The sequence below is a fragment of the Limulus polyphemus genome, unplaced genomic scaffold (genome assembly GCF_000517525.1).
Source record: "Limulus polyphemus unplaced genomic scaffold, Limulus_polyphemus-2.1.2 Scaffold311, whole genome shotgun sequence".
NCBI classification, from domain to species: domain Eukaryota; kingdom Metazoa; phylum Arthropoda; class Merostomata; order Xiphosura; family Limulidae; genus Limulus; species Limulus polyphemus.
In genome coordinates this window covers 582,176-593,895 of record NW_013665921.1, presented here as the reverse complement: position 1 = coordinate 593,895, position 11,720 = coordinate 582,176, and the positions used below count along the sequence as shown (strand labels likewise).

Sequence of the window (11,720 nt, the reverse complement as noted above, 5' to 3'; positions counted from 1 at the left end):
ACCAACGAATAGTGGGATTGACCGTCACATAATAACGCCCCCACGGATGAAAGGGCGAGCATGTTTGGTGTGTGAGGGATTCGAACCCGCGACCCTCAGATTGCGAGTCGAGTGCCTTAACCACCTGGCCATGCCGGGCCAACCTAGTTGGATTAATAGTCTTTGGCATTGAGCAAAAAACCTCATACAAGTGAAGCACAACAAGTAAAATTACACTCTCTCCCTACTAGAAACGAATCGTACAGGTTTTAAGTCACGTGAGAGATGATGTCTTTTGATATATTATTATAGTTTGTTAGTTTATTTCAGAATTTTGCGTAAAGCTACAAAAGGCTATCTTCGTATGTAGGTCTCTAACTCAGTCAACAGTACCCCCCCCCCCCCGCAAACTCTTGGACTGCTCTTTTCTAGCCGAATTGTCGGATTTGACTGTCACTCTTGTAGCGCATCCATGGTCCCAAAGTGCGGAACGTGTTTTCGTAGCAAAGGGTCGCGGACCATAAACCCTTGAATTCATAGTCCAAGCATGATATCATCTAGCCTATGCCCAACCCATATAACCATCATGTAATCCTAATATTGTCATCACCTATTGTTAAAAGTATTCACTCAAAACCAAGACTTGAAGTTCAAGAAAAAAATCATGGAAGCCTTTATTTACTGAACACAGAATTTCACGGTTATTATTATTATATATATATTTTTTTGCATATATTTTCGGTTCATTTGAAGCTTATCCGAAAAAGTATTTTCATTGCAGACCTCCACAGACTTAAATATATTTCGTTTTTTTAAACATAAAGATACACCTATGTTCCTAGACATAATCAACTATTCTTCTTCATTCGTATTCAGTAAAGAACTTAAATGTTTGTACTTAAATAATCCCGGCTTTAATATATATCAAACATAAAATAACTGTTCAATTTCTAATAATATTATAATGCTTTCCCTACACAGAAGCGTTTAAGCATCTTTTTTGATATTATATGTAATGTTTTATATAATGGTAAACATTTTCTTCACAAATGACTCTTATTTTTAAAATCGTAAATATATTTTATTATTATTACGCTAGGACATGTATAGATATGAGACACTTAAATTTCCAAAATCCAAGAAAATAATTTTTGTTGGCTTGTTTTTCACAAAGTTTATATTTTGCTGATTTTTCTCCTCTTAGTTATACGCATTTCCTTATTATTTTGCTTTGAATATTCTGGCAGTCGATTATATTATAAAAAGCAAAACTATTAACATCTTTTAGAGATCTTTAATTAAATAGACGACGTAATTACGCGCCATCTACTTGCAAGTTCTATAACTAAATGTTTTAGGTTTAAATCACAATGACACCTTTCCAGGTGGAATCTACGTTTTAAGTTAATAAATACAAATATAATAAATATAAAAACACAATTTCTTTCAGATCTTTTTCTTAAATCAATATACAAACTCAATAACCTGAGACATATAGTTATTTTAAGTTAAAAATCCCTGAATTAACCGATAAGCACACGTTTTTATAGGCAGTTTGAATTACGTGTTCATTTCAATCCTCAAATATCGTAGTTCCATTATTTATAGTAAATGGAAACATTGCCGGCGCACCTCTGTTTCACGATGGAACCAGAGCTATTGGAGTAAATACAATACAACAATTATAGAACTTGTTATCAACGCCACCTTGGTTCCCAGTATTGCGGATTCTCGAGTACCGCGTTCTCATATAAGCTTTTATAGTTTTTATAATTACACTTCACAAAATAGTCAACCAAGCACTTTTACTGTCGACGGGAAGTGCACATGTAAAAACTGTTTATACATATATATATATATATATTGCCATTACACATATAAATCAGTATCTCTGTACAAACATATATTAACCAGATAAACTTCTTCAAATGTAAAAATACAAAATAAATCATCATCAACTGGAAACGGACAAACATTTCAACACCAGAAGAAAAATACACTTGATCCGAAATCGTACAGTACAACACAAATAGATACCAGATGTTATACCAGTTGTAAAAAGCAGCTAAGAGTTAGAAAAATAACTACAGTGATAAAAACCCCAAACCATTGTGGATATCCCGTCTCCCAAATTATCTCTCAAACGCAGATTAAAACTCGGTTACTAAAAATAAAAAAAAGCAAGTGAATATGGGATAAAACCCAGATACTTATATCCACAATGCAGGTGAATATGGGATAAAACCCAGATACTTATATCCCCAATACAGGTGAATATGGGATACAACCCAGATATTTATATCCAAAATGCAGGTGAATATGGGATAAAACCCAGATACTTATATCCACAATGTTCTAGGTTTTCACTACCATCCACCACCAGCAGCAGATTGTGGATATGATAGTATTATTTCCATGGTTGTATCCTGCCATTTCAGAATTGACAAAAAACTAAAACTTCACCAAATCTTCACTGATAATAAGTTTGTAATAATAGATCCTTGTTCTTATAGAATATTTATCTTTTAATTGCTAAGCTAAACTATAATGGTTTTCAATGTAAGCAAATTTTTATAATAGGTACCATAGTTCACTACAAAAATTTATTTGCACATTTCTTTAAATTTCATTTCCTATATCTAAACCCTGATTACTTGTTTTTTAACAGTAATATCTTTAAAAGCAAGAAACCAAACCCCCAGTATCTAGGCTATCCCTAGTCTGCCCGATTTGTATTTAAAATTGGGTATATTGCAACTCGAACTATGGAGGTAAGTTTTAGGGTGGTGGTTGGGTGGTTAAACTATGAGGTTAATATAATGATATTTCTTTAAAATGTTTCCAATGTAAGTATATAAGTTTAAGAACTATAATATCTTTACTGGTGGTGGTTGGGAGAATTTATTGCATTTCATCATATTATACGTAGAAGGGTTATATATTATAGTGCAAGATATTGTTTTTTGTAATTCTAAAATTAAAAGTTACTACCATACCCACACTTGGCTGCAAACAGTGAATGGTAGTCAAAACCTAGACCACTGTGGTTTTAAACATTCAGATGTTTTTTTTCACGTTTGAGAGATAATGAGAGAAACGAAGACTCCCAACGCCCTTTTTAGTGCTGTCACCACGTGTTGTTATACTTGTCTACTCATGCTCTTTGTAGTGTTTTGCAACCAGCATAACTTCTCTTATTTGTTTGTGTGGTGTCGTGTGGATTCAAGTTTATATATATATATGTATGGTAACTAGGCAAGCTCTTTTTAAGGTTTTATGAGGTAACATTTAAGCACTTCTGTAATTATGCTGATTGAGATGCGTGTGAAAATTTAAGTGATAACGTGAATTGTTATAATATCTAAAAGCCATATTTTTATATAATATCCTAATAGCCTACCAATCTTTTAGTTTAATCATCCTGTTTATGTTGTCATCATCTCGTTAACCTATGCTATCAGCAATCATGTTGTTGTTTTACACTTCCATACAAACACAAGTATATTATTAAAATATATACTATACTATCTGTTGCGTTTTAAAAAATCACCTGCTAATTTATCTAACAGTGGTGCTGATATTCATAAGGAATCGACGCACTGCTTCTGTTATTGCTAATTCTGACCCTACTCATAACATAATGGTAATACGCCATGCACAAAATTGTATTATCTGATTAGCATACAAACACGAGAAAACATAAGACTACGCATGCGCAATATCAAAATGTTTTGTTGTTTTTTTCTAAATAAATGTCATCTAAAAATACTTAAATCGATTCCAACGTTCAGAACTTTTTAAAAATGTGTACTTCAAATGAAATTAATAGTTCATGCACATCAGCTCTAGCCAATCACCTTTCAGTAATTACGACACGTGGTTGCATATAGCCCTATCAGGTTACGCCTATCACTGATAAATATAATAATGGTAACTATGAATTTGCTAAGAGTATTATTTATAAGATTGCAGTAAAACGTTATAAACGTTTTCCCACATGTATGTGGTATTATTTTCCTCTTACGTTCTTCTTTCCTTTCGAGATGTTTATGATGTACTTTTTTTATTTTTTGTTGTTGCTTCTGATGCCCAGGATAATCGCAGTCTCTGAAGCGACAGTTGGGTTTAACCCTGTATATAATTTTAAATTGGCCGCGCTTATCAATATCTAAGATAGATTGCTAAATTTGTGGTGAATATGCTGTATTACTGTACTTTTAGAGTAATATTATTACTATTATATAATAAAAGAGTGCAGAGTGTAATAGTGTAATGCATTTATTTAAATAAGAGAATCAGGAGGTCCAAACCCCATTTTGTTCGTATGGCAGAGTATAATGTCACCGAATCACCAATTACTGGCTGAAGAAGAAGTAGTCTGTTACTACTCCATCTTACTCTTAAGGGGGAATCATCTAGAGATCCTGACAAAGTAATATCAGTGTCTTTTATACTAAAACTACCAATAAAGAGAACCTGAAATACAAATATATATGCAAGGTTCTCTTTCACTTATTTCTTATAACACTTTTCTAAAATCAAAACAACTGTAGGAAACTTCATGAAATTGTCTTGGTGATAATAGATGAAATTCGTGTTTATCTTGGATTGAAAATATTTATTGATGAGTGTAATTTCAACTAAAACTTTAAATTAAACAATTTTGTAAGATCGAAGACAATTTTCAACCAATGATAACCAGAATAAGTTTGAATAGTAAACTTCGAATAGAAAGTTGGTTTAGATGTCAAGAATCTATTTCAATTTTACTAAAAGAATTATCGGCAATAAATTTTTGTAACATACGTTTCAATGGCAAACCGAAAATAAAGAAAGTTGGTTTAGATGTGAACACTTTGATTTAATTTTATCAAGAGAATTGCAGTAACCAATGTTTTTAGAAGATATTGTCTGTTTATAAGACAATTATCCTTAACACACGAAACTGCTTCACCCCATGAATCCCTGATTTCCAGTCAAGCATCAAAATCTGCTAATATAATACTTGCAAAGGCGGGAAAATTTAAAGATCTTTGGGAAATAGGCGTTTGTATACTCCAAGAATGAAAAATATTAATGACTTAGGCAGATTATGTTTAGGGACTTTTAAGATTTGTTTGCAGAATTAAAGCTCTAAAAGCACAAAAGGCACTTAAGAAAAAGACTTGCTGAATCTAAACAATAGTTGTTATACGATGGCACAGATAATTACAAGTTTGTTTAAGTTATCTTATATCTTCAAAAAATGGGAATTGTTATATTGCTTAATTCAAATGTTACTAGAAAAATGTACCATTAAATGCTACTTCTATAAAGTGTCCTCCGTTGACGGATAACAATTTTCACTCTTATAATAATGACGTCTGTGATATAAGTGCACATGAGTTCTTGTACTTTATAAATTCCCATGAAAAACAAACAAATAAAAACCCTTTTTTCAAAACGGATATTTAGTTAATCGAACTATTACGGAATTGCTTGCGTACGCCTCGTTAACACTTTATCAAGTTTTGCAAAAAAAAAAAATAGAATTGTCTTAAACGTAGATTCAGATAACTCAGTGAGAAAATCAACTGTACTATTTCGACAAGACTACTAAAGGTTTCTATGTTTTGTACATTGTTTGGGAATATGAAAACCACAAAATAAAATCCATTTACTTACTACAATGTGTGTATGTTGTTGTTGTTTTTTTTTTCAGATTACAGTACTATCCTGCAATGACTTACTCTGATCACACTTACAGGATGTCACATGTCTAGTAATAGTTTCATCATTAGTTTGTCTTGTGCAGTTTCTACTCAACTTCGCCACGGAGTTCACACAAACACACAGCTGAGTGACGACCATTAGTGTGAAAATTGCTATAATAGCATAGAACACAACTGCGGCTAACCCAGTCCAACTTTCAAACCAATTTTTTGGATTTAGAAGATCCCACAAAACACTGAATACTTTTTCACTCCAGGCTTCTTCTTCTAACTCTCCAACCTCTATGAATGTTCCATCTTCCCTAATTACTCCCTCTAGCGATTCTTTCCTGCACGAAATGATTTTGCAGATAGGTTGTTTTGTGGAAACTGGTCGTAGACAAATTTGGGTGTTGTTTGCACAAAAACTGGTTGGTTTGTAAACTGTTGTCATAGTTGGTTCCAAGGATTTACTAATGATTGAAAAAGCAAACTTTTGACTCTCATGTCTCACCCAACCGAGTACAGTTCCTACAATAAAGAGAAGAAAAATAGCAAGAACAGAAAGATATTACGGGTTGCTTATTAAGTACTCTTTAACTTAAACAGAAAAGCAAATTTTTGATTTCGTTGTTATTTCTTAGAATTCAGAAATTAATAAAGTAAACCATTAATTGCTACAATACACTAAATTTTAAATTTTTGAATATCTTATTCGGAAATATGTCTTCAAATCTTATACAACGTAGCTCTATATATATATGTCTGTTTTTTGAAGAGAATTATTAAAATGTATTTTATTATTTAATTTCACAATTTACAAAGATGCAATCAAAACGTTCAAAATATATTACCAGATACTCCCTTCAGAGTGATATTCAAGAATTCATTCGAGTATCTATCCAATAAGATTTCAGCATTGAAATCGTACAGGGTCGACGGTTGATAATGAAACAAGACATCGACATCCTCCTGAATATGAAAAAGGAAATCCATACGATGTACAGCTGATAATATCTCTTCTACACGTCGTTCCTTCCTGTTATAGAACATCTTCTGTATTTTACCTGAGTACAAGTCTATCACACGAGACGATACATCCTCTGGTTTATCAGTGGTGTAAGAATGGACCATGTCGAAATTTTCTTCAGCACAACTCTGAGTCCTTATTTCCAATTTTGCTTTCACTGTACTTTTAGCGGGGATGTACCATTTATTCTGATGTTTCAGCCAACCCAGTCGCTCCATTTCGTATGTCCCAGGATAGTTCAAAGAAACATGGGAGGGCTGATACAGATCTCCAGCCGAGTTCACAAAATACATACCTGGTCTTAAAAATTCTTTTTGAACCGTACTTGTAAGTTCTACTTCAAATGAATCTGAAGAAAATCGTCCTTCTTTACTATCGGTTTCAAGTACATCTGATGGTCCCACAGGTTCTCCTTTCTCGTTTAATGCCATTTTTCTTACTCGTAGCTTTGTGCTTGGTGTGCCGAGTTGAAGGGCTACGTATATCCCATTTTCCATATGTGGCATTATCCAGGCTTTACAGCATATTTCAGCAGTAGAGTCAAATATGCTCAAAAAACAACCAGCGGAAGAGGTTCTCTGATAAAAAGTGTAGCAAGCAGCTGAATCTTCCGAGTTATCACAGTCGGAATTCTCATATTCAGGGGCACATCTGTCAGCTCCACCTGGACAGTCACATAGACAAGATACTTTCAGATCTGCCTGAGTGAAAGTATAACTGTTTTGTACGGGGTATTCGTTTCTTACTTCTTCTAGACGGAAAGCGTACAAAATTCTTTTCCGGAATTCTGCTTCAAGTAAACTAGATTGATCGGATGAATTGCGAATTGATAAGCTAAAACATGCGGTTTGTCCGAGAGTGAGAGACATTCTGGCAGTGGTGCCTTTTAATGTTAGTCCAGTTTTCCCTCTGTTTTGAAAGGCCACATGGGCTACAAGAGGGATAGGATAATCACAGCGAAAATCGTCAGTGTAGCTTTGTACGTAAACAGTTGCAAGAGCAAGTAGAATAAACAGAGCAATTTTATCTGACATTTCAAACTCGTTTAACAGCTACTCTAAAATATAACATTTCTCAAAATACTGATTTTTTTAAAGAGGTCACTGATGAGCAAAGGAGAGAAAACTTGCATTTGAGTGGGCTGTGGATAGAAGAAATAAATATAAGATACTTGTAAAATAATGTACTTAAGTCCCACAAATCACATATAATCAAAATATTGAAATAGCTCTATAAAACATTATAAACAAAACCGTACTTTCAGAATCAACTACAATTAGAAAAAAGTACGAAAAATTCGTATCATTAAAATAGGTGCTGAAAATTAATAGAAAAGCTATATCATAGAACAATTATGCCTTCTTTGGTTATAAATTTGTTTAATACAAAAAACTTCTATCCCTTCGAGAAAATTAATCCCAAAAGTTTCTTTGTTTTTTAACTTCGCACAAAGCTAATGAGAATTATTTGCGTACCTAATTTAGAAGTGGTAAACTAGAGGGAAGGCAACTAGCCAACTCGTAGGCTAATAGAATAGTGGAATCTGACCACCACGCCTCCAAAGTGCAGAACACGAATTTGTTTCGAGGGGACAACAAGACGCGAACATCGGGTTCTCATATCCATAATCCGGCACGCTAACCACTGAGCCACCACTCTGTTCGATCTCAGGTGAGTGTGCAAATGTATTTTGGACTACTTAAAATGTCCCTGGATATTGTTTAAGTAGAATTAGAAATACCTATCCATAAGCTGTGTTAAATCCATGAAAACTAAACTTAAATTCTGAATACCTATCCATAAGCTGTGTTAAATCCATGAAACTAAACTTAAACTCTGAATACTTATTCATAAGCTGTGTTAAATCCATGAAAACTAAACTTAAACTCTGATAAGATTATCTACCACCTAAAATTCCTATAACAAACAGAAAAGTTATAAATTTGGTTTGGAAATTACAACAGTATAATAGGCATTTGCAAAAACTACATATCTCATTTAAAAGTGAATAAAATTTGTAAATAAAATACTAGGTTTTGTTCCTTTGTTTGTTTGAAGTTTAAGCACAAAGCTACACAATGGGCTATCGGTGCTCTGCCCACCACGGGTATCGAAACCCGATTTCTAGTGTTGTAAGTCCGCAGACATACCGCTGTGCCACTGGGAGGGGGCATTGTTCCTTTGTTAAAATAGCTTTCAACCACCGCTTAGGGCAGATATCAGGCTAACTGAACAAGCTTCTTTTTATAACCATTTATTTCTGTGTGTATGTTTCGTAGATCTGAAGATATCTAAAAAAAGAGAGAGTTGAAAACTTACCAGTAATGTTTCATCACAATGAAAACCCGCTTTACGAACATTATTTATTGTAATACGTTTTTATTTTTACAAATTATAAATATATTAGAAGATCCTTTCAAATGAAGAAATATTATGTCTACATTTGCACACTTCTTCTGTAACAGCGTTTAAAAAAAAAAAAGACAAAAGAAAATGGGAGCTTTAAGAAAAACTTCACCATGAAATATATGGATGTCTGTGATAAAAATAATACGTGCATCATTTAATGCAATGAAACGTTACTATTTGTATTTATGGTTTTCGCAGTATGTTGTTGAATACAAATTGAAGCTGTAACAAAGTGATGATTCGTTCTAATTTCACGCTGTCCTTAAGAGAGTTTACGAGTGAGTTTTATGGAGTATGACTCAAATCTGCACAAACAATGTTAAGTTCACTCGTGTCAAAGTGCCACTTATCTTTCATTTTCTCATAACAGCATATGCAAAACAATAAATACATGTCTGTCAAAACCACAGAGGCAGATTCATCTATAATATAGGGGTGCAAGCAAACCTCAGTACTGATATACAAGTAGAGGTTTCCTTGATCCCAGTATTGAACCATGTATGTGAAAGTTTCTTTGATCCCAGTATTGAACCATGTGTGTGAAGGTTTCTTTGATCCCAGTATTGAGCCATGTGTGTAAAGGTTTCTTTGATCCCAACATTGAACCATTTATGTGAAGGTTTCTTTGATCCTATTACTGAAACATGCATGCGAAGGTTTCCTTGATCTCAGTACCGCTACACCCATGTGAAGGTTTCCTTAATCCCAGTAATGATATATGAATACAAAGGTTTCTTTGATCCCAGTACCGATACATCCATGTGGAGGTTTTTTATCATTCACTTAATATATGCTTATCCCTTTTCAAGCTGAAGGATAATCCAGTACGGCTACGATAAATTTAATAATAGCTATAGTAACAAAGCTAATAGTTGGTTATCTCTTTCCAGGCTGAAATATAACGCAGTATGGCGACAATAAATTTAGTATGTAAAAGTAACAAAGCTTTACAAGAAAGTTATGCAGCAGAAGGTTAACTAATTTCGTTTCATTTGTTTCACTAGAATGAACTTTAAGGAATCAAGAAGTAATATTTTCACATAACTGAAGATCCTTGAAGTGGAAGAAAAAAAAAAGTGGCGAGAACCAGAAATGTGGTAGTTTGGTCGAGCCTAAGCTTTCGTTGTAACGGTAGATTTATAAAAAAAACAGGGTTGAACGTATAATTATGTAGAAAGACATTCTATAACATCAAATTACTTTCCACTACTTGTATTTCTGAATGGATTATAAAGTAAGTTCTTCATTTCAGTTGCTTATTGGAAATTATAGCTCCAAACAATAAGTGATAACTGTAGTTTCAGCAATAAGTGATAACTGTAGTTTCAACACTAACTGATAACTGTAGTTTCAACAATAACTGATAACTGTAATTTCAACAATAACTGATAACTATAGTTTCAACAATAATTGATAACAACAGTTTCAACAATAACTGATAACTGCAGTTTCAACAATAACTGATAACTATAGTTTCAACAATAACTGATAACTATAGTATCAACAATAACTGATAACTATAGTTTCAACAATAACTAATAACTATAGTTTCAATGAGACTTGAAGCACATTTAATCACATCGTAGCCATTTCAGGTTATTGTTTGTTTTGATGATGAATAATTTACTGTCTGAGTAAAATGTGTTTTAGATCAGCTTTTTAAAAACATAATAAGTCACTAAAACCGCAAATGTATGGTACAGCCATGAGCTTGAATTTAGTGATTCTTAACATAAAAGGAAGAAAAGATTATATTATATATATTATACACATATTTTTGAAGCTGTTTAACTTTAAGGAGCTCTCAGTGTTTATTTTAGAAAATTCAAGCATGAAGTTTCAACTTTAAGATAACTTATTGTAATATTAGAACAGCCAATATGAGTAGAAATGTCAGAGGGAAGATTCTGGAAGGAAAACAGAAAGGAATGACAAAAAATGGCATGTGCAAAACTCTCAAAATATTGAATGATTATGAAAAACTATTTGATTTCCCGTAATATTTAATTGAAAAAGAATAAGAAAATAAAAATTAAACAAAGATATTTGAAAACGTACACATGAAAGTATGTATGATGTTCTTAGATATATTCCTTCTGGACAAAGACTTTCTGATTTCTCCTAAAAAACAAGTTACTTCCTTTGCCTGCAGATGGGGCTACAAACGTTATTCTTATCACAGACAAGTATACAACCGTCTACTTTTTATTTCATTGCCAATGCTAATATTTTATTCGTTCAACCAGTATTTTTTTTCCTACGGTTAACTGCATATAAATATGAGACGCGAAGGTAACGCAAGCGATTTTAATTGTTAATTTAAGACCGCTTAATTAAAAATACATTTCAATAAGGAGTATGACCTCGTGTGCATGTATATTAATCTAATCAAAGTTTGGTTTGACTTTCGCGCAAATAGTGGGATTGACCGTCACATAATAACGCTCCCACGGTTGAAAGTTTGGTGGGACGGGGATTCAAACCCGCAACCTTCAGATTGCGAGTCAAACGCCCTAATCACCTGACCATGCCGGCCATAATCTAATAAAAAAACACCTTAGGTGTAAAAAAAAAGGGTGCTGCCAAAAAGGGATTCAGCGTGCAACTTAAAG

General features: G+C 33.2%; 1 protein-coding gene across 1 annotated transcript; it reads right to left on the bottom strand.

Moving 5' to 3' along the window:
• Nucleotides 1–5,676: 5,676 nt before the first annotated feature.
• LOC106457282 (cell fusion protein aff-1-like) lies at nt 5,677–7,733 on the bottom strand. Its single transcript, XM_013916671.1, has 2 exons — nt 6,524–7,733; nt 5,677–6,200 (listed from the first exon to the last, which is right to left on the bottom strand). Exons 1-2 carry the CDS (start codon nt 7,731–7,733, stop codon nt 5,677–5,679), a joined length of 1,734 nt encoding a protein of 577 aa, XP_013772125.1.
• Between the last annotated feature and the right edge of the window lie 3,987 nt (nt 7,734–11,720).

Bases quoted from the DNA above. Each gene is read 5' to 3' on its own strand.
- LOC106457282 (XM_013916671.1), bottom strand. From the start codon at position 7,733: ATGTCAGATAAAATTGCTCTGTTTATTCTACTTGCTCTTGCAACTGTT. The intron at 6,201-6,523 runs GTAATATATTTT...TCTTTATTGTAG, and splicing joins CACTCTGAAGGGAGTATCTG to GAACTGTACTCGGTTGGGTG.